Source organism: Aquarana catesbeiana, linkage group LG09 (assembly GCF_042186555.1).
Source record: "Aquarana catesbeiana isolate 2022-GZ linkage group LG09, ASM4218655v1, whole genome shotgun sequence".
Taxonomy (NCBI): domain Eukaryota; kingdom Metazoa; phylum Chordata; class Amphibia; order Anura; family Ranidae; genus Aquarana; species Aquarana catesbeiana.
The window spans coordinates 18,692,438-18,714,764 of record NC_133332.1 but is presented as its reverse complement, the minus strand read 5'-3'; the positions used below and the strand labels follow the sequence as shown (position 1 = coordinate 18,714,764).

Sequence of the window (22,327 nt, the reverse complement as noted above, 5' to 3'; positions counted from 1 at the left end):
ATATATATATATATATATATATATATATATATATATATATATATATATAGCTATATCTATATATCTACATATCTATATGTCTATTTTTTTTCGTTCACTTTTTTGTCTGAGTATACTGTAGATCTATGTTTGTCCCAAGCATGTTTGAAGCCATTTACTGTTGACTGTCTCACTATCTCTGCTGGAAGTTTATTTCAAGCATCAACTACCCTTTCAGAAAAATAATACTTTCTAAGATTCATTTTGAATTTTTCTCCAGTTAGTTTGACAGTTCTTGATTTTGGTTTCATATTGCAAAATCTGCCCTCCTGAATCTTATTCACCCCTTTGATGTATTAACGCTTTCCCGTCCAGCCTAATAAATGTCGTTCTGGGAATCACTGTTGTTCTGGGAAGACGTCATATGATGTCCTCCCAGGATCACCGCCCGCGCGATCTGTCAACCGCCATGTCCACCAGACACGGCCAATGACAGATCACTGCACTGTCTCGCTGCCGGTACCATGTGATCTCCGCGACCAATCACAGCAGATCACATGACAGTTGTACATTATGAAAGGCTTTGAGTCATGCCTTTCACTGTGTACTATTGTGATGAGCTCTGCGATTGGTCACAGCCATCACATATGCAAATGACCAACTTGAATGTTTTTCATGGCCGACCAATCCCTGGAGAGTATTTAGAAGGTGGCTGAGGAGGTGATAAAAAGCCTGAAGCAATGGAGAGGCTGTTTTCCCTCCCCAGAAGGGTTCCGAGCCTTGGGTGGAAATGCTGCCCCCTCTGAGGTATCCTGTGGACTGTGTAGCTGTTCTTAAGGCCTCAGCAGTGTCAGGGCCAGGGTTGGTCTACTTGTGGAGCTGGTTGTGGGACCTCACCATAGGTCTGAAGAAAGACTGTGTCCCTCACTGGGTCGGGATTAGAGGAAGCTGGAAGGCAGAAGAGGTCCTGTGCTTTTGGGATAGAAGTGCCAGAGGTAGCTTGGATTGAGACAGCTCTAATAGGGTTTCAAAGTAGTGGCCTTTCCCCTGTCCTCAGCAGATTTCTGGAGTGTGAGCCTAGAGAAAAGTGTCCTCCTGTTTGCTGTGCAGCGTTTTGGAGTAGCCCATGCCCTAACCCCCCTCCTGTTTAAAGTTCTTTCAGCAATACATTTCTAAAAGGCATCCCCCTAAACTGAGTTACTGCAGCTGGAGTGTATGGGCTGGTGCTTGTGGTGGTGGACAACCTCTGTGCTAATAGGGGAGAACAAGCTATTAACGGCTGCCCCTGTGGGGTGTAGCATTATATATGCCAAGAATGGACACTACCCCTGGTAACGGAAGCCGTGCTCTGGTAACATATCCTGTAAACACTGAGATTGTATATTCTCTGGATTTTTTTTTACCAGTACCAAAGATGCATTTATCTGTTTCTGCAAACAAACTGTTAAAGATTTATATAAAATACATCACTACTCTATAAATGGCGTGCAAGTATATTTCTCCCAATACAAGGTACTTAATTCAGTCCCCACCCACACACGGCTGATCTGCTCCCTGCACCTATGTCAGAGGAGAGGATAATAAAAAATAAGAAAATAGCAGCTTGACCCAGAAGATCATCATTTGCTGTGTTTCCATAAAACAGAAAAGGCAACAACAGAGCTTGGAAGACCTTGTTTGATGCCTACATAGGTGAAGTGCCTGTCAGCTTTCAGTGGATGTGTCATCTTCTATTCTGCTTTGTTTTGTAACAAGCTGGCTTCAGGGCCACAAAAGTTTACGATGACCTTCTTGACGAGCAGCTCTGTCACTGCGAAACTGTGCTAGCGAGTGCATCCCAATGCCCTTCAAGTGTCCAAAAGTGTACGGCGTCAGCAACGGGGGAGCGGCTGGCCGCATGAAACACATTTTCTGTTTTCCCTATGAGGAAATGTAATGGGGTCATTAAATATGACAGCCGGCTGTTGTGGATACTTATAAACAAGAGACAGACCGGGCACAGCCAAAATAACTGCAGACGTTTTCTCACCTGCGTTGAGCCAAATATAATTATATCCTCAAAGAATACCTGTCATGAGGACAACACTTGGGCTTTCATATCTGACCTTCTCCTGGAAATGTTAGTTGCTTGGCTGTCTCCACATTGAATACAGGCTTAATACTCTGCTTTGTTTTGTAACAAGAGGGCTTTAGGGCCAGTAAGTTTACCATGACTTTCTTGACGAGAGGCTCTGCCACTGCCCATAACAGTCACACATCAAGCAAAGCCAGGATTTGTGATCTGTAGGCTTCTTCTGGTCAGTGACAACAAAGGCATTGAAGCCATGGCATCACCATGAGAACAAGGCAGTTAGTATTTTTAAGAAGACCATCGGCAATGGTGACCCCCCCATACTTATTTTATGACAGTTTCCCTCATAGCTGTGTGTCTGTAGTGTGAGATCTAAGGCACTGTTGCCTCTTCTTCTAGTCTCCGGAAATTTGCAGTGAAATTTGGAGATGTCACTACTGTGCAGCTCAATGTTCTCCTTGCTGGAGGCTCTGGCATGAGAAAGCAACAAAGCCCCGCCTCTACCAAGATGGCCACCTCCACACAGAGACACAGTGTGAAACAAGCATAGGCGTGTGTAAGGGGTGTGCCTGGGCACATCCTAATCCTGGAGTTGGCAACCCATCAATTGTGGGCAGGTGACAGGTAAGCCGCGATTATTACTTGCCGACCCCCAGAACCTGGACAGGACAGGCGGCTGGAGTGGAAATTAATGGAACCATCTGTATTTTCTTCTGCAGCAGCTGAAAGTAGGCTTCTCCTCCTCTTCCTCTCGCCGATATTCAGCTGCCACGGGAGGAAAATACAGGGGATTGGTACCAATGTATGCCACCCCTCTTGTCCCAGTTCTTTTTCTTTCTGCTGCCCAGGTTCCCCTGTGTGCTCACCTGCACCCCCCCCCCCCATTGTTTTAGGATGACGAGTGGGGGGGGGGGCGGAGCTGGCGCGCAGCATGTGAGGACATCTTGAGAGGAGCTCTCCCTGTAGATTTCACATCCTGACCTAATCCTGTGAGCTAAAGTCGGCGTTTTTGCCCTGGACTGCTGGGGTATGAGCTGCGGACCCTCCGGAGAGCATCAGGGGATGGTGAAATACGGGCCTCCGTGGCCAAAAACACCGGGGGAGAGGCTGGCCCGTTATGCCTGGGGCTCTCAAGATGGCGCCGCGACGCCGGGCAGAGAGGAGGAGGAGGAATGGCCGCCGCTTCAGCAGCAGCATGAGGACACTGAAAGACCGCAGCCTGCTTCATCTGGGCGGGTGAGTCCCAGAATACAGAGGGACCGCACTGTGCGCAGGGGGAGATCCCTGGATAGGGATAAGGGACCCATACATGATACAGACAGGGCCCTGGAGGAGGAAGGAGAACCGTCCCTTAAGCAAATAATGGCTGCCATACAGGAATGTCAGGCTAAGCTGCTAGACCATTTTGGGGAACTGCAAATGGAATTCTCCCATATGAAACATGATATGCAGAAGCTTAGAGAAAAAGCCCAGGCTGCTGATCACCGCATTGCTGCTCTAGAAGACACTGTTAGGCCTATGACCACTGATAACCAAATCATTAAAAAGACCCTCTCTGAGCACACTCTTAAAATGGCCGACATGGAAGACCGCATGAGAAGAAATAACATAAGGCTGGTGGGATTCCCTGAAGGAGTGGAAGGTAATCATCCTGAGGAATTCCTGGAGGAATGGCTGAAGGTGAATATGGCCCCAGGAACTTTCACTGCTATGTTTGCTATAGAGAGGGCACACCGTGTACCAGGTAAACCACCACCTAAGGGAGCAATCCCCAGACCCATGATAGCAAAGATTCTGCACTTCAGGGATAGAGAAAATATCCTAAAAGGAGCCAGGACAGGCCCTGAGCTGAAGTGTCATAACTATCGGATATCTATTTATCCTGATTTCTCTGCCACCACGCAAAAACAAAGAGCTTCCTTCTATCCGATAAAGAAACGGCTCAGAGAACTGAACCTGATGTACAGTATGCTATACCCAGCAAAACTACGCATTGTGGATAATGGAAAAACACATTTTTTTACCACCCCCACCGAAGCTGCTGATTGGCTGGATGCGAGGGGACGATCGAGAAGAGGAGGCTCTCCAAGATCACCTTAACCTGCTACATACAGATGAAGATGCTGGGAGATGGGAGATGTCAGGGGAAAGTAACGCGGCGGACGCTGAGCTGCTTTTTTACCGCCCTTTTTCCTCACAACCCTATTTCTAAGATGTAGAAAGGCATTGAATGAGGCCCTTAGATGGGTCTCTATACACCCGGCAGTCCGGAGGACTACAGAAGATATATGTCTACGGCTTTCAAATGCTCAAGAACACTTTTGACACTGAAGGAATCTACAGGGTTCTTCTTCTCCTTTTGGAAACAAAGATTTTCTTCTACAGTTTATCTATTTTCACTGGAGACTTGAGGAGTGGAACAAGAAGTTTCCTCTTCTCCTTACATACTTATATTTTCTTTTACTTTTGTGTTCCAGAGTTTTTTTTTAAATTTTTCTGTGGGAGGTTTTTTTCTCTCACAACTGAACTCACTCCTCACAATACTGGGGCCTGTGTGTTTTTTTTTTTTTTTTTTTTTTGAATACACACATCCGTTATAACCTCTTTTAGGTTAAAGGTTGGGAATGAAGTGCCTTGCAAGTTGGGGGCGGGTACAGGGTGGGGGGTGGGGAACAAGGAGGGAGGAGGGGGGAAGTACTAGGGAAAAACATTATTATGCTTTGTGTATGCTCATGATTTTAAGCTCACTTTTGCTGTCTACTGTCTGCCTTATATGCTGCTGCTCACCAGGATGGGGAGGGGGGGTGCTGGAGCCCTGGGAGATGCCATACCTGAACGATGGGAGTGGGAAGGAAGGGGAGGGGAGGAGACTCTTGCTTTACCCACTATGGCTGTGAACCTTAGAGTGATCTCCTGGAACGTTAGAGGTCTCAACTCCAAATTTAAAAGATCGCTGGTCTTTGATTATCTAAAAAAATATAAACCACATTTGATACTGTTGCAGGAAACGCATCTGCAGGGCTCCAGGATTCTCTCTTTAAAAAGGGCGCATATTGCTGGGGCTTACCATGCAAGTTACTCTTCATTTGCTAGGGGAGTGTCCACACTGGTGGCTAAATCCCTACCTATATGTATTCATGCAATAAAAACGGATATCAAGGGTAGATATGTTATTACCGTGATAAAGGTGCATAACAGGTTCATGACCTTTGTGAACTTGTATGTCCCACCTCCCTTCTCCCTGTCTCATCTGGATGATATGCTTCAAGCGACTTTTGAGATAGCGGAGGGGAGGATTTTTATCTTGGGGGATTTGAATGCGGTGGTGGATCCGACAATGGACAGGTTGGATGCACCGCCGAGAACCCCAACACCGCTTGCGAAGTGGATGTCAACCCATGGCTTCTATGATGCATGGCGAGCGAGACACCCAGAGATCAGGGAATACTCTTGCTACTCTGAGACGCATAAAACACTATCTAGGATAGACATGGCATTGGTTGAACCTGAGGGACTGCAATTGGTGGCTGGGGCGAGGTACTTACCTAGAGTGCACTCGGACCATTCACCCTTACTAGTGGATATTGTATTGGGTCAGAGGCAAGGTATCAGACACTGGAGGATGGAGGCTAGCTGGTTGCAGGAGGAATATGTTAAAATTAAATGTAATGAGATTATTCAGCGGTTCTGGAAGGAGAATAAGGAAGTTGGCTCTGAGCTAATAAAGTGGGAGGCATTCAAAGCTACTCTAAGAGGGGTGTTCATGGCGGAGGTGGGTAGCTTCAAGAAGCAACTGGCATCTTCAATAATGGACAGGGAACGTGAGGTATCTCTAGCTGAGGCAGAATACGTTAGGAGACCAACTAGAGAGGGTTTGTGTACTCTCCAGGATAAGACACGGGCATACAAGGAAATACTGACTGACCAGACTACCAAACTTGGACTTGCGCAACGTAGACGTATCTTTGAATTTGGGGACAAGAATAGTAGACTTTTGGCATATTTGACACGACCAGAATACACACCCATCTGTATAACGAGTATTTATGGTCGGGGTGGGGTAGAGGTGAGTGACTCCGAGGGTATACTACAGGTCTTTGTTCAATTTTATAACGAACTTTATAAGTCATGCATCCCACCGGGAGGGAACACCTTAAAAACTTATCTAAACGATATTGATCTTCCTAAGTTAACAAATTTAGATCGTGCAGAGCTGGAGGCTGACATATCTGTGGAAGAGGTGGCGGGGGCGATAGCTTCTTTTGCCCCTAGGAAATCTCCAGGACTAGATGGTATACCCTCGGAGTGCTATAAAACTTTTAGGGGTGGGTTGGCACCCCGATTATTGCAAGTGTTCCTGAATGCTCGGCGGGAGGGGAAACTTCCCCCTCTATGAGAGAGGCCTTGGTAGTTCTGATACATAAAGGGGGTAAAGATCCTAAAGAGTGTGAATCCTATAGACCCATCTCATTGATGAATGTCGACACCAAGATACTAGCGAAAGTATTGGCGGGGAGATTGCAGTCAGTGGTGTTAAAATTAGTGAACCCGGATCAGACAGGCTTTATACAAGGGCGCTGTGCACAAATGAATGTTAGAAGGTTATTTATTAACCTACAGACGGATCATGACAATCCCGGGGAGAGGGTGGTGGCCTCCTTGGACACCAAGAAGGCCTTTGATTCGGTCGAGTGGACCTATCTGTTTGGTCTCCTGGAGATATTGGGATTCGGGCCTATATTTATATCCTGGGTGAGGCTGTTGTACACTGACCCACTGATCAGGGTGAGGGTGAATGGCATCATATCTGAGCCCTTCTCTGTTTTCCGGGGGACCAGACAGGGGTGCCCGCTATCCCCCCTTCTTTTTGCTTTGGCCATAGAGCCACTCGCGGCAAAGATAAGGGATACTCCCCATCTGAATGGACTTCGGGTGGGGGGGATTGAGGAGCGAGTGTCCCTTTATGCGGATGACATGCTTTTGTATCTCCAAGACCCAGGTCCTTCATTATCCACGGCCTTCCGGCTGATACAGGAATTCGGAGACTACTCTGGGTTCCGTATCAATTGGAGCAAATCATCCCTGTTTGCTATAGATGACACAGTGAGGGTCCCGGCGGAATCCCCCATTCAACTATCCCAATCCTTTAAATATCTGGGAGTGGTGATTCAACTTCCCATTGCGGGGTATTTAGATATTAACTTGAGACCGGTAGTAGAGGCTCTTCGTGAGAGGGTGCAGCGGTGGAGGAATATGCCATTGACAGTGATGGGTCGTATAAACTTATTTAAAATGATTGTCCTGCCAAAGCTGTTGTACGTTCTATCGAACTCACCTGTATATGTCTCGGTGAAAACGTTTAAACGCATAGACTCCATTGTGGTCGATTTCTTGTGGGGAACCAAAGCTCCCAGGCTATCCCTAGCAATCCTGAAACTACCAATAACCCGGGGGGGGTTGGCTATGCCGGACATGAGATCCCATTTCTTTGCATCCCAAATGACATTCTTGCACTGGCGATGTTTTCCACAGATACCTAATGCCACTACTCTACTGGAGGCGGCTGTTGCCACATCTCAGGAAACATTACTGAACGTCTTGTTTAGAAAAGAGGTACCAGGGAGAGGGATGGGATCAGTTATGGCACTACCTGGTAAGGTGTTCCATCTCTGTGCGCAGAAAATAATGGATGACCCGCTATGGTTATCACCTAATTGTCCCCTCTGGTACAATAAATCTCTACAAGAGTTCTGCAAAATAGAAGATGGACATGGATGGGCCAAATTTGGGATAAAATATCTACATCACATATACCAGGATGGTAGGCTATTAACCTTCACACAACTGAGGGAGCAGTTTGGTGTACCTAGGACATGGCAGTTCAGATATACCCAACTGCAACATGCAGCGACAGCCCAGTTCGGGAGAGGGGAGGTGAAGGTACAAAACACAACCCTGGAAACAGTCCTGATAGACCCTGAGCCGACCAAGCGTATATCTAGATATTACAAGGAGATTAGATTGGGGGGACCTGACTTGACCGCTAGGACCAGAAGTAGGTGGACGACTTTCATTCCGGAACTGACTGAGGAACTGTGGCAGGAGGTACTCGATACATATCTTGTGTCGGTGATTTCCTCCACGGATAGAATGATACAGCTTCGATATCTACACCAAATGTACTACACTCCGACTAGACTATTTAAAATGCACAGAAAAGACAACTCGGAATGTCATAAATGTAAGGGAGAGGAGGGAACTTTCCTTCATATGGTATGGGATTGCCCTAAGGTAAGACCTTTGTGGTCTCAGGTGACTGAGTTCATATCTGACCACTTTGGTCTTCCAAACATATGCTCTCCCATGAGGTGCCTGTTGGGAATTTTTGATCAGGAAGAGATAAATACAAATACTAAATTATTCCTTAGACTTCTCTATTTTGGGGTGAGAAAACTGATCGCTCGACGATGGATTCATGGTGAACAACTCACCTTGGGAATGTGGATAAAAATAATAAATGATGATGTACTTATGTATAGAATGACATATGAAGCGAGAGGAGCCCCCAAAAAATTTAGGAAAGTGTGGTGGAGGTGGACTGAATCCAAAAATACCTTATCGGTAGGAGAGGAGGAGAGCAGTGGCGCAGAAAGTCTCTAGGTGATGAGGAGGGTGGACAGTAGAGTATTGAAAGAATGGATGCATACAACATTAGAGGTAGATAAATAATGAGGGGGGATGGGAAGGGAGGGGAGGGAGTTTGTACATGGAAGGGGGCTTTTGAGAGTCTGTTTTCTCTCTGGTTGAAGCCAAAGTTTCAATGTCTATGTTGATTGTCCAGGTGCTCTTCTTCTGAGCGGTTTTCTAGTAAAATATGATATGCATATAAATAAAGAGCTGTTTAATTAAAAAAAAAAAAAAAAAAAAAAGAGCAAAACAATTAGGCTGACTGAAGTAAAAGGTGGTCTTCATATTGAAAGCAATAATTACAAAGCATGTGTAACTGGATGAGCCATATGTGTAGAGGTAACATGTTATCGTTTAACGAGATATACAGTGACCCATTGTTTACAAAATGTGATGTAACATGTCAATATGCTCAATAAAAATCTTGTTTAAAAAAAAAAGGATGACGAGTGGGGAAGAGGCCTGTTAATATGTCACAAAGGCATATGTGTTGGAGCTTTGAGGTGCACACCCTAATACAATAGGCTGCACACACCTATGGAAACAAGACATGGTAAGTTAGCGGTGGGAAAAGATCAGCTGCATGCTGACCACAGGCACACTGGTGACCAAGTCCTTTGCCATCTGCCTGCCTTTTTGGGAACAGCTTCCAGAGATTAGTTCCTCTTCAAAAGGAAACTGGTCTAAAAGAGAAGTATGGAGAAAAATGGTGTAAAGATCCTGCCCCCACAAACTAAAAATTTGCTCAGAATTGAGACAATTCCAAAACTGAGAATCCAACCCATCAGAGTTCCTTGTCTTCTGGTCATCTGGTGTATATTCTCAACAATTTCCCTTTCTTAAAACAAAAAAACAAGGACGTTGGGAGTCTAAACCCTGAAATGGAGTGCCATCAATAAAACGTAGCCTGCAGCATTTTTATTGCCCTGCTAAGAGGTACCAAGGGCCCCTGCACCGGTTCAGTGGTGAGAGAATCAGCTGAAAATGTGGGACACAAGATATTGGTAAAGTTGTACACGAAGCACAACCACATGAATTTCCAAGACACAGTAAGAGAACAATATGAACCTTTTAACTGTTTGCATTAAAATTCAATACTGTCATCATCAACAGCAGGAAAAAAAACAACAACAGATTGCCCATGTGTCAGATCGAGTACTTGTTATCTGTTTTCGTTGGACAGACCATATACAACTACTATTGCCCTTGGGGACAAGCTGTTAGAATGCTCTACATGACTGTAGACTTTTTTGTTAACTTGTCAGTGTTTTAGGAATGCAAGCAATGCAAAAGCAAGGACCAATTTAGCACCTGACGTGCATTGAGTTGCACTGCAACATGAAGACTCAGAACACAGCTGGATCCATTTCTGGTCCACTAACGGAGGTCACCGTGTATCAGTTTAGCAATGGCTTTATTATGCATTGCCTGTGTATGTGCTGTGATTTAATTTGATGGCTTCTACAAAGATAACCAGAAAGTGTTGTAGAGATGTGGAGAACCAAAGCACAAAGAATTCTAGGTAGAGATGTGCATTGTGGGTAAAATACTAGATACGCTATATGGCCAAAAGGATGTGAGAACCCCAATCCAAAGTCTTGAGTGCTGGAATGGAAAAAGAGGTGAGTTGGGTAGATCGCAGTCTCGTTCCGTGTGGAGACTAAGCTTCTAACCCAATAGCAGCAAGTAGTTGAAGTCGAATTTAATCGACGATCCTACAAGGCCGAGCAGAGGGTACCCCACAGGGACCAAGTGGCTTGGGCAGATCAAAGTGCCTATCAACATCCCAGCTGGGCAACAGGGACACCCCTAAGGGCTAAAGTCGACGTGACACTTGATCATGGCCAAAAAGGCCGAGAAGCGATAAAGCTGGAATGGAAAAAGAGGTGAGTTGGGTAGGTCGCAGTCTCGTTCCATGTGGGGACTAAGCCTCTAACCCAATAGCAGCAAGTAGGTGAAGCCAAATTTAATTGACGATCCTACAAGGCCAAGCAGAGGGTACCCCACAGGGACCAAGTGTTTTAGGAATGCAAAAATAAGGACCAATTTAGCACCTGATGTGCATTGAGTTGCACTGCAACATGAAGCATCAGAACACAGCTGGATCCATTTCTGGTCCACTAACAGAGGTCACCGTGTATCAGTTTAGCAATGGCTTTATTATGCATTGCCTGTGTATGTGCTGTGATGTAATTTGATGGCTTCTACAAAGATAACCAGAAAGTGTTGTAGAGATGTGGAGAACCAAAGCACAAAGAATTCTAGGTAGAGATGTGCATTGTGGGTAAAATACTAGATACGCTATATGGCCAAAAGGATGTGAGAACCCCAATCCAAAGTCTTGAGTTCTGGCTGTGTTCAGTGAAGGTACTGGTAATGCTACAACATACAAAAATATTTTAGATAAATTGTGCTCTTCCAATCTTGTGATAACAGTTTGGTGAAGAACGTTTCCTGTTCCAGCATGACTGAGCCCCTGCATACAAAGCCAGCTCTATAAAGACGTGGGGGTTGATTTACTAAAACTGGAGAGTGCAAAATCTGGTGCAGTTCTGCATAGAAACCAATCAGCTTACATTTATTTATTTTTTGGCAAAGCTTAATTGAACAATCTGAAGTTAGAAGCTGATTGGTTTCTATGGACAGCTGAACCTGGATTTTGCACTCTCCAGTTTGAGTAAATCAACCCCACGGTTTGATGAGTTTGATGTGGAGGAACTTGAGAGGCCTGCACAGAGTCATGACCTCAACCCTACTGAACAACTTTAGATTAGATAACCAACATAACAGGAAGAACTTTTTTGTGGATTTTTACAGAGCTCTACATATCCACACATACAGTAGACATGTTAGAAAAAAAACCAAACTTTTTTCTTTATTTCAAATATAAAAGACATTATTCGTTCTGTTTAACATAAAATCAGTAAGTGTAATACTGTATTATGATGTTCCAGTACATATGTATATGTGTTTTTCATGAACCTGTACATCACAGGTCCTCTACAGGTTCATGAACAGCATATATATGAACTGGAATATAACTATTATTGCACATATTGCTTTTGTATTTTAAACAATCACATCTTTTATATTTGAAATAAAGGAAAAAATATAAAATGTATTTTTTATAACATGTCTATGAGGGAATAAGAAGAGCACTGTAAAAGTCCACAAAAAGTTCTTCCTGATATGTGTTTTTCTAATCTAAAGATGTTCAGTAGGGTGGGGGTCGGGGCTCTGTGCAGGCCATTTGAGTTCCTCCACACCATATTTTTCAGACCATGTCCTTATGGAGTGGCTTAAAAGTCCCCAAAAATGTTCTTCCTGTTATGGTGGTTTTCTAATCTAAAGGTGTACAGTGGGGTTGAGGTCAAGACTCTGAGAAGGCCACTTGAGTTCCTCCACACTAAACTCTTCAGACCATGTCTTTATGGATCTGCCTTTGTACACTTTAAAAGCCCCCCCCCCCCCCAAAAAAAAAAGAAAAAAAAGAAAAAGGAGTGTAGGATGTTATGGTCGCAGGGAGGGGGTCAAACCTCCCTAAACAAGTTCAGTAGCAGTCCAAGGGGTAACACAACCAACTGGAATCCATTTTGCACTAGTCTGGCTTCAGTAATGCTAATCGGTAATCTATGGGTTGATATATTTTTTTCAAAAGTGGCTTTGGTCTTTATATCATACTGTATATTAATACATTTTAAAATGAATACCATGGGGAGAGAGGAAGAGTCCCTGCTTGATGCAGATTACTTTCCCATTACTGACACCCAGAAGGAGAGACCTACAAGATGACTGGACAATCCTGAAGAAATAAAGAGCAACATGCATGCTGGTCCAGAGGAAAAATAACATGGTCATTAGACCACTTTGCACTAGATGAAACCAATGGCAGCACATTCCTTCATCTAAAAATAAACTGGTCTGGGAGTTTTGAGCCAGCCAGAGAGGCTTACAAAGATGGGGTGTGTGGAATCTTTCATGCCAGTGGGAAAAACTGTACCACCTTAAACCACCAGTGAAAGCCTGTTCTAAAATCTATAACAGTGAGAGTATAGAGCTGGGACATAGAGGGATGGGTGAGAGCTGGGACATAAAGGGATGGGTGAGAGCTGGGACATAGAGGGATGGGTGAGAGCTGGGACATAGAGGGATGGGTGAGAGCTGGGACATAGAGGGATGGGTGAGAGCTGGGACATAAACAAATGGGTGAGAGACAGTTGGGACATAGAGGGTTGGGTGAGGGTGAGAGCTGGGACATTGAGGGATTGGTGGGAGACAGCTGGAACATAGAGGGATTGGTGAGAGACAGCTGGGACATAGAGGGATGGGTGAGAGAGAGCTGGGACATAGAGGGATGGATGAGAGAGAGCTGGGACATAGAGGGATGGGTGAGAGAGAGCTGGGACATAGAGGGATGGGTAACAGAGCTGGGACATAAAGGGTCGGGTGAGAGACAGCTGGGACTTAGAGGGATGGCTGAAAGTGAGAGCTGGGATATAAAGGGATGGGTAAGAAAAAGCTGGGACATACATGGATGGGTGAGAGCTGGGACCTAGAAGGATTGTTGGGAGACAGCTGGGACACAGAGAGATAGGGGGGAAACAGCTGGGACATAGAGGGATGGGTGAGAGACAGCTAGGACAAAAAGGGATTGGTGGGAGACAGCTGGGAAATAGAGGGATGGGTGAGAGCTGGGACATGGAGGGATAGGTGAGAGTGAGAGCTGGGACATAAAAGTATGGGTAAGAAAGAGCTGGGACATAGAGGGATGGGTGAGAGCTGGGTAATAAAGGGATGAGTGAGAAAGAGCTGGGACATAGAGGGATGGGTGAGAGTAAGAGCTGGGACATAAAGAGATGGGTGAGAAAGAGGGATTGGTGGAACATAGAGGGATTGGTGGGAGACAGCTGGAACATAGAGGGATTGGTGGGAGACAGCTGGAACTTAGAGGGATGGGTGACAAAGCCAGGACATAAAGGGTTGGGTGAGAGACAGCTGGGACAAGGAGGGATGGATGAGAGCTGGGACATAGAGGGATGGGTGAAAGTGAGAACTGGAACATAAAGGGATGGGTAAAAAAAAAGCTGGGACATAGAAGGATTGGTGGGAGACAGCTGGGACATAGAGAGATGGGTGAGAGCTGCCTGGGACATAGAAGGATGGGTGAAAGTGAGATCTGGGACATAGAGAGATGGGTGAGAGCTGGGAGATAGAGAGATGGGTGAGATCTGGGAGATAGAGGGTCAGGTGAGAGAGAGATAGGACACAGAGGGATGCGTGAGAGAGAGCTGGGACATAAAGGGATGGATGAAAGAGCTGGGACACAGAGGGATGGGTGGGAGACAGCTGGGACACAGAGGGATGGGTGACAGGTTGCTGGGACATAAAGGTGTGAGTGAGAGTGAGAGATGGAACATAGAGAGATGAGTGAACGTGAGAAGGATGGGTGAGAGTAGAGAGCTGGGACACACGAGATGAAGAATGGTGGGTATGCAATATGGAGTGTGAGAGACACAGATGGAAGGGGAAGAGAGAGGAATGGACATGATATATATGACTTTCTCTGGTATTGACATTAGAGTGTAAGCTCCTGTGAGTCTAAAGTGAGAACCTCTGTGTACTCCAGAGAGGAAAAAAAGGCGGCGATACACCACCCAAACGTCTCCGTTATTTCCTCCAACCTGTTATCAAGCAGCTTGGCCCATTTCTACAACAAAGTATTGCTGGTGAACCAAATATGAGATTCTGATGGAGTACGCGCTGTAATGGAGGTGCGCCGTACACGAGTTTAGATGAGTTTTTTTTCGACTCCTGATAGTCCATGCAAATGTTTACTATTACACTCTAATGGCGGATACTTGGCTGTCAGAAAATATATTTCCCACAAGATTACTATGTGTCTGTACACTCAACACGGCATTTGATTTAAAACAAGGAAGAAAAAATCCTAATCTTTTCCTTCTAAAAACAACTATCACAAGACGGCGGAGGCTCCCCACAGATTGCTGTGATTTCATCTGAAGTCTGCCAGATGTTGCCGAGTGTTCCTTCGAGTTTACCGCTAGTAACACATGTCAGGTATTGGGGGGTCGGGGGGGGGGGGGGGGCTGTGCTAGATCTCATGTTTGACAGGCAGATGACATTTAGAAACTTCATGAGAGGGGGCGGCTTCAGAAACAATTAAATGTGTTAACACTTCAAATGCAATGTGAAACTAACAGAACATAAATAGTATAATAATAATAATACAATTTAGCATTAATACTAATGTCAACACCAACACAAAACGATAAAAATAACAGTGACACAAGTAACAAAGCTAATAACAAGAAGGGCAACACCAACAATTGTAACAATGACAACAACCGGAAAAGCCATCAATATTAACTTAGCTTTAAGACCACGTTCACATTTGTGCATTGAGGGAACGCACAAAAACACGCTGCCCTGTTGCAGATGTGTTGTGGTACCATTAATTCCTAATGGTACCCCTACACACCTGCAAATGCGCGCATATTTGCCCTCGCGCCAAAACACACACATTTTGGTGCAACACAATTTCTCAAAACACTTCTTTTGAGGGTTCCCACGTGTAGAACAGCCCATTGGAATTAACGGTCTGCCCTGTACACAACACATGAAACACTCGCACCAATGGTGTTAAGGGAGCCGTAAGCTTCCGTTCACACTTCAGCATTGCAGAAATGGGTGCAAAATCATGCTCTTTGCCACAACACACAGAAACGTGTTGCCCGTTTGCAGACGCGTGGCGGCACCATTATGACTTAATTGCGTTAAATTGCGTTTTCCTGGTGGTAGGACTTCTCAAAAGAGTCAGGGAGTTTCTCGCACATTGGACATCCCATTAAAATGAATGGGCTGGTCTATACGCGACACGTGAAACCACACGTGTGCTCCAATAAGCCTTCAATTCGAAGCTGACCCCCACAGTGCTTTATTCCCCTCACTAGATGTTCTCAGTCTTCTGGGTTGAATGACAGCCAGCATCATTCGACCCACTTCCTCTTAGCCTGACCGAGAAAATATCTTCCCTGGATGTGTCCAGGTACCCCAGGAAATATTCCATGTGGAGGTGCCGCACACCAACAACTCAATGTAGATCAAATAGTGCAAAGCGGGTACAACCTCAGCTCCTCCTGAAACCCCAGCCCGACAGATTTTACCCCATCCCTGGGGCTTAGTCATAGGGGTACTCCTATGACTAAGCCCAGGAGGTGGGGCGAAATGCATCACTCAGCGGCGGCACTCCATGAAGGTTTCTAAAGGTTCACAAGGAGTTGAGAAAAGGGTTAAAGAAGCCTACACCTTCATCTGAGCTTGGGGAGTAAACGAACACTCTGCTGCACTTTTTTGGTATGCAGACAGGGAGGTGGGGTATAATAACCAAGCTCCAACCTCAAGAAGATTCACTATTTGCATAAAGTCTAATGCCCACCCCAGATTTTGAGGCTCCTGCCATTAGATGGGAGCTGAAATCCATCAGAAAATCACCTCCCTACAAGCCAGTTATGTTAGCGTTCCTAAAGACAGGTTCCCTTTAAATACCTGTAGATCACAGCCTGGGCTGCCTGAATTTCAAATGGCGCTTAGTAGGCCTTTTACGGAAAAACCCATGTCACTTTTCTGCCTGGGCTGCAAGCTGACTACTAACCGCGTTGCAGTTAATGTACCGTACACGGCTAAACCAGGTTAATCTGCGCTTGATTCGTCGGAGGACGTGGGCACGTACAAGGGCCTTAGCGGAAAAGCAATCTCGTGGCTACATGTTCAGTGCGCTCCCTAATCCCGAATCCCTTTTTAATCCACAAAAATTATAAAATAAATAAATAAATAAAAAAGGCCCCAGCAAATCGGCTAAGATTAACCGTATCTGACTGCCTACCTCACATAAATAACCACAGTCTGCTGCCTTAATTACGCCGATGCTTTTGCTTTTCAGTTCCTGTTATGGCTTTAATTTTGCAGTGTCATTTATAATTACGCTTCTGAAAAAGTCTCTCTCTTTTTTTCCCTCCGTTTGACACACTTTTTTTTTCTTTTTCTCTATTTTACTTGTCTCAGACTATCGGGTCTTTTAATAACTGAAATGCCAAAAAGCATTTGTTTGTAAAGGGAAAATCATCAATGGGCTCTATCAGAGATCAAGAAGGTGCAATAATGATGGATACAACATACCCGGCTATAGCGCGTTAAGATTCCGATGCTTAGCTAATGCGCATTGGATCGAGAAGAATTTGAATGAGCCTGTTGTAGCCCCAGAACTGATACCCTAATATGTTAGATTTATTAGCCACTTATGTTAGCTACATCTGCTGCTTAGTACAAATAGTCAAATGGGAAATTATAGGGGTGCAACTCTCAGACCTGCAAGACTCCAGTGCTGAGAGACCTTTAGCTTCAACCCTGTGGGCAACAATTCTGCATTTGATCCTGATTCCGGTTACAGACCCAGCTTGTTCCTTGACTCATCTATGGTTCTCCTTTGTTTGCTCCTGCATTGACATTGGCTTCTTCTCAGACTACAGTTTCTACCTGCCCTTTTGGTACTTCTCTGCGTGCAAGTTACTGAACTGGCTTGTCCCAGTTGTTGCTGACCCTGACCTGTTACTAACCTCTTATCGGTGGCCGCCATCTTTTGTCACCTCTAGCCACTTGAGGACTGCACTCATGAGTTCCAGTGACATCACCACCCACAAGCACTCTTTCGTCCCTGCACTTCTTGTCTTCCCACCAAGGTGTGCTTGACTCATCTATGGTTCTCCTTTCCTTGCTCCTGCATTGACTTTGGCTTCTTCTCAGACTACAATTTCTACCTGCCTCATTGGTACTTCGCTGCCTATAAGTTTCTGACTTGGCTTGACCCAGTTGTTGCTGACCCTGGCCTGTTCTTGATCTCTTATCATTGGTGGCCCTTCTTTTCTGTCACTTCTAGCCACTTGATGACTGCACTCATAAGTTCCAGTGACATCACCATCCATCAGCTTTGACTGGTGCAGTAAGACAGGCCACCCTCATTATCTTGGCCTGTTCCTGATCTATCATTGGTGAACCTTATCTCCAGCCGACCCTAGCTACATGATGACTGCACTCATGAGTTCCAGTGACATCATCATCCACCAGCTTCTTTTTTCCCTGTGCTCCCTGTCCTCCTACCCAGGGGTGATTTGACTGGAGCAGTAAGAAAAGCCACCCTCATCATCTTGGCCTGTTCCTGACCTTTTACCATTGGTGAACCTCATCTCTTGTGCCTGTCTCTGTCGGTCATGTTTGTACCATCTTACCCAGTTGTTGTTGACCCTGGCCTGTTTTTGACCTCTTATCATTGGTAGCCCTCCTTTTCTGCCACCTCTAGCCACTTGATGATTGCACTCATGTGTTCCAGTGATTTTACCATCCACCAGCACTTTCGTCTTTGCAATTTTTGTCCTCCTACCCAGAGGTACCAACCCAGGCCTGTTCCTGACCTCTTGTTATTGGTACCGGTAATTGGTGGCCTTCATCTTCTGTCCCTTCTAGCCACTTGATGACTGCATTCCTCCTACTCAGGGGGTGCTTTGATTGGAGCAGTAAGACAGGCCACCCTCATCTTGGCCTGCTCCTGACCTTTTATCATCGGTGGTCTCTTCTTCTGTCACCTTTAGCCACTTGATGACTGCGCTCATGAGTTCCAGTGACATCTACCAGCACTCTTTACTCCCAGTAATGTTCATGTCTGTCTGCTTACCTCTCTGTTGTGTTCAGCTTAGAGTCCGGTCGCTGTTCACCTGTGTGCTTAAGTGATCTTCCCTCAAACATGGCTCCACCCCAGCCTCTAACAGGAAACACTATATTAACCTGTGCACTGCAAGCCAAGCCTTGCTGATCAATATTGTGTGTTTAGTTTCCTGTGTGCTTCTTGCCGCATGCGCTACGTCTGATTCCGTTTACTGACCTTGGCTTGTTCTTTGACTATCCCTGTCTGCCTGATACCCCGACCTTGGAGTGTTCTTCTGTCTATCCCTGTCTGCCCATTGCCCTGACCTTTTGGCTTATCTCCTGGCTATCCCTTGTTGTCCTAGAATGCTACTTCTGCTCTGTCCACCCGAGCTTGTCCGTGAGCCTGAGCTGAGTGACCCCGGGGGCCGCGACCTGGAGTCAGCTACAGCCAAACCCATCCTTACCACTAGAGGCTCTGTTGAACACCTGCTGGCTCTTAGACTCCTTGCCCTGGGGAATCCTATGCTCTAGCTCCCAGTGTGATCCGTGTTGGTGCTCCAGTGGACCTGCTTCCTGATCCACCCAGAGCTCCATCCGCAGAAGTCAGCTGTAGGGTCCACTACCTTAGCAGTGCACTCCTCACCCCAACGGTGTGCATCTGTCACCTGGCCTCAGGTGGCCTGACAGTACTATACACACAGCACACAGGAAGCCAAACACACAATATTGATCAGCAAGGCTTGGCTTGCAGTGCACAGGTTAATATAGTGTTTCCTGTTAGAGGCTGGGGTCGAGACATGCTTGAGAGAAGATTATTTAAGCACACAGGTGAACAGCGACCGGTCTCTAAGCTGAACACAACAGAGAGGTAAGCAGACAGACAGACATGAACACTACTGCATCATGACACTGTGAATGTTTTTATTGGTCCAGGTCATAAAGAAAAAAAAATATATATATTTTACTAATGATTAAATGACAATATTAGGTGCTTCAATGCTCATGTTCAATATTATATATATAATAATAGATTTGCTTGCTTTTACTTTGCAGAAATATGTTATTAAACAAATTGTTCTCATCTTGGAATGACTTGTTGTGAAATGTAGAGAGGTAGTGCCCGCATTCTCCACCAATTGGTTTATCTAGTAGTAATTGGTCACACTCATCTGGACTTGAACTGTCTGCTGCCAGTGCAAACAGCTTCTTCAGTTCTAATGAGCATCAGGACTATACTCCAACATTCATTCAGTCATCTTAAGGCAACCAGTTCTAGGCAAAAGACTACATTGCCCAAAAGAAATAAAACCCTTATTACCTTGCAGAGGAAGCTGATGTTGAAGCCAAGCGACTGGGCATTTCTTGAGCCTGAGTTCATGAAATTGCCAACCAGCAGAACTAGTTCTAATATCCGCTTGAATTTTTCGCTCTTCTTCAGCTCCTCGCAGGCCAGCGTCACACCGATAATGTCAGGTCTGATGTTGCTTATATGTTCGTCAAAGGTCAGCTTGAAGAGGATACCATTAAGCCGAGGCCGCAACATTTTTACTGTGCTCATCTAAAAGAGGGCGAAAAAAAAGAAGAGACATTTGTCTAACAGAGTATGGCAAACACAATAATTGTCGCAAGTAAAGGTAATGCCACCCATTTTACACAGCATTTCTGAGCTCTAGCAGGGAAGGGGCAGGGATCTGACATCCCACACTGCACAGCATAGAGTATACAGCTGAGTGTAATCTGAGACCTGTGTGGACACAGGATATGTCACTAGCACACCAGGGAACTCTATCAAAGGGTCCAACACTTTTATTAACAATTTAGAGCAAAGCACAGCAACGTTTCGGAGCCAAGCAGAACCCCATATGATGTCAGAGGAGCGTTCACCAGAACATAGAGTAAAAGAGGCTGCAGGCACTGGAGGGACTTGAGTAAAACTGTTTTTTGTGGCACCATAAACCTAAACGAGCATTTAAACCCCACCCATTGCCCCCCGCACTGCAAGGGAGGATTTTTCTTTTACTTGGAGCCAGGGGCGTTGCTATGTCTACAAAAGATCTGGGGCTAGAGCCCATAGCAGCGTAGTAAAGAAAGTCATACGCTTGGGCGGGCATACACATGTATATAATATACGTGTGTGTGTGTATATATCCCCAGAGAGCCCCCCTTACATCAGGGTCCCCAGAGAGCCTCCCCCTTGCATTAGGGTCCCCAGAGAACCTCCACCTTAAATCAGGGTCCCCAGAGAGCCTCCCCCTTAAATCAGGGTCCCCAGAAAGCCTCCCTCTTAAATCAGGGTCCCCAGAGAGCCCCCAACTTACATCAGGGTCCCCAGAGAGCCTCCCCTCCCCTTGAGGACCCCTGCAGAGACTCGGGGCTATGGGCCCCAGATTCGGGGCTATAGCCCCAAAAGCCATCCCCTAGCGACGCCACTGCTTGGAGCTCAGTTTTTAATCTGCACCTTTCAAAAAAAAACAAAATGATGGTCCTTTTCAGGCACTTCCTGTTATAGGGTGTTCCTGTCTCCAAATTGTTCTCCCGTGTTGTCACCCTGCCACACAGGCTTCTGAAGGTGACTACAAGTGGCAGTTTTAGCACACATTTCACAGGTGTAATCAACCATCAAGAGACCCGCCATGTGAAATAAATGCCTTGTAGCCGACTGGAGAGTACATGTAGACAAGAGGTGGCTGGAAAGAGGCTGCAGGGGTTCAGTGAAAATGAGATACTAAAAAACATTTGCAAAAAAAAAGAGAAAAACTTAAAATGTAATTTTTTTTTTAATTAAAACAAATTTAAAATGTTAAAACTTGAATTTTATTTTAAATACACATTATATATATATATATATATATATATATATATATATATATATATATATATATATATATATATATTCAAAATAAAACTATAGTTCTAAAATGTAATTTTGTTTTATTTAAAAAATCTATTAAAATGTATATTTTTTTTTCTTTATTATTTTCAGTATCTCATTTTCAATGAACTCCTACAACCTATATATCTATATCTAGATATAGATATAGATATATATACGCACACATATATTTCACGTCTTTATTAAACCCCTAATCACCGAAACTGACAGTGCAGACAGTCCAGCTGCTCTTCCTTGGTTGTCAATCCATATTTCGAAGTTTTACGAACTCTCCATAATTAAAATGACATTTTATAACACAGGGACATAATTAATAAGAAGTTTTCAACCCAGGGTAATTAGTTGCCGACTTAGACAACGCAATTCTTTCTCTGAGGATGCATAGCACCCAGGAGTGACCCTTTAGTACATTTAATGACTACACCCCCCCCCCCCCCATAAAACCGAGCAGACACCGACTGGATCCAATACCGTTTGTCGAAATTAATAGAAGATATGGACGTGCGCGCAGTGTGAGGTGTGAATGTTACGTATATTTTTGTACCCTTCTAAAATAGACCAGGCACCTGGAAGGTGTATTATAAAGGTGTGAAAAAAACAGACACTCATTTTTCACCTTCTCTGTATTAAATTAATAACTGGCACGTGGGTTTTGTGTGGCTTAAACCAAAAATAAGGAATAATGAAGAAAACAAAACAAAAACAAAAAAAGCCAATGGTTCAAAATGTAAAAAAAAAAAAAAAAGGAACTTAGAGTATTAAAAATTGGTGGTTATTTTTTTTTTTAAATTAGAAAATTTGAAAAAAAAAATCTGTGGTTCACTGATAAGTTACAAAATAAACTAAACTTTGAATATTTGAACAAAAATTGATAAATCTTAAAAAAATAAACTAAAAAAAAAAAATCAGTGGTTCAAAAAATAAATATCAATATGGTGCAGCGCTGCTCCAAAAAGTATATGCACATAATATTCAAATCA

At 44.7% G+C, this 22,327-nt stretch overlaps 1 protein-coding gene across 4 annotated transcripts in view; it reads right to left on the bottom strand.

Moving 5' to 3' along the window:
- DIAPH2 (diaphanous related formin 2) overlaps nt 1-22,327 on the bottom strand; it is a 1,573,862-nt gene that overhangs the window by 731,726 nt on the left and 819,809 nt on the right. For all 4 annotated transcript variants that reach the window (XM_073598133.1, XM_073598134.1, XM_073598135.1 and 1 more), the window contains one exon: nt 19,773-20,012. In XM_073598133.1, coding sequence (XP_073454234.1) covers nt 19,773-20,012 — 240 coding nt within the window. The remainder of the gene's footprint in view (nt 1-19,772; nt 20,013-22,327) is intronic.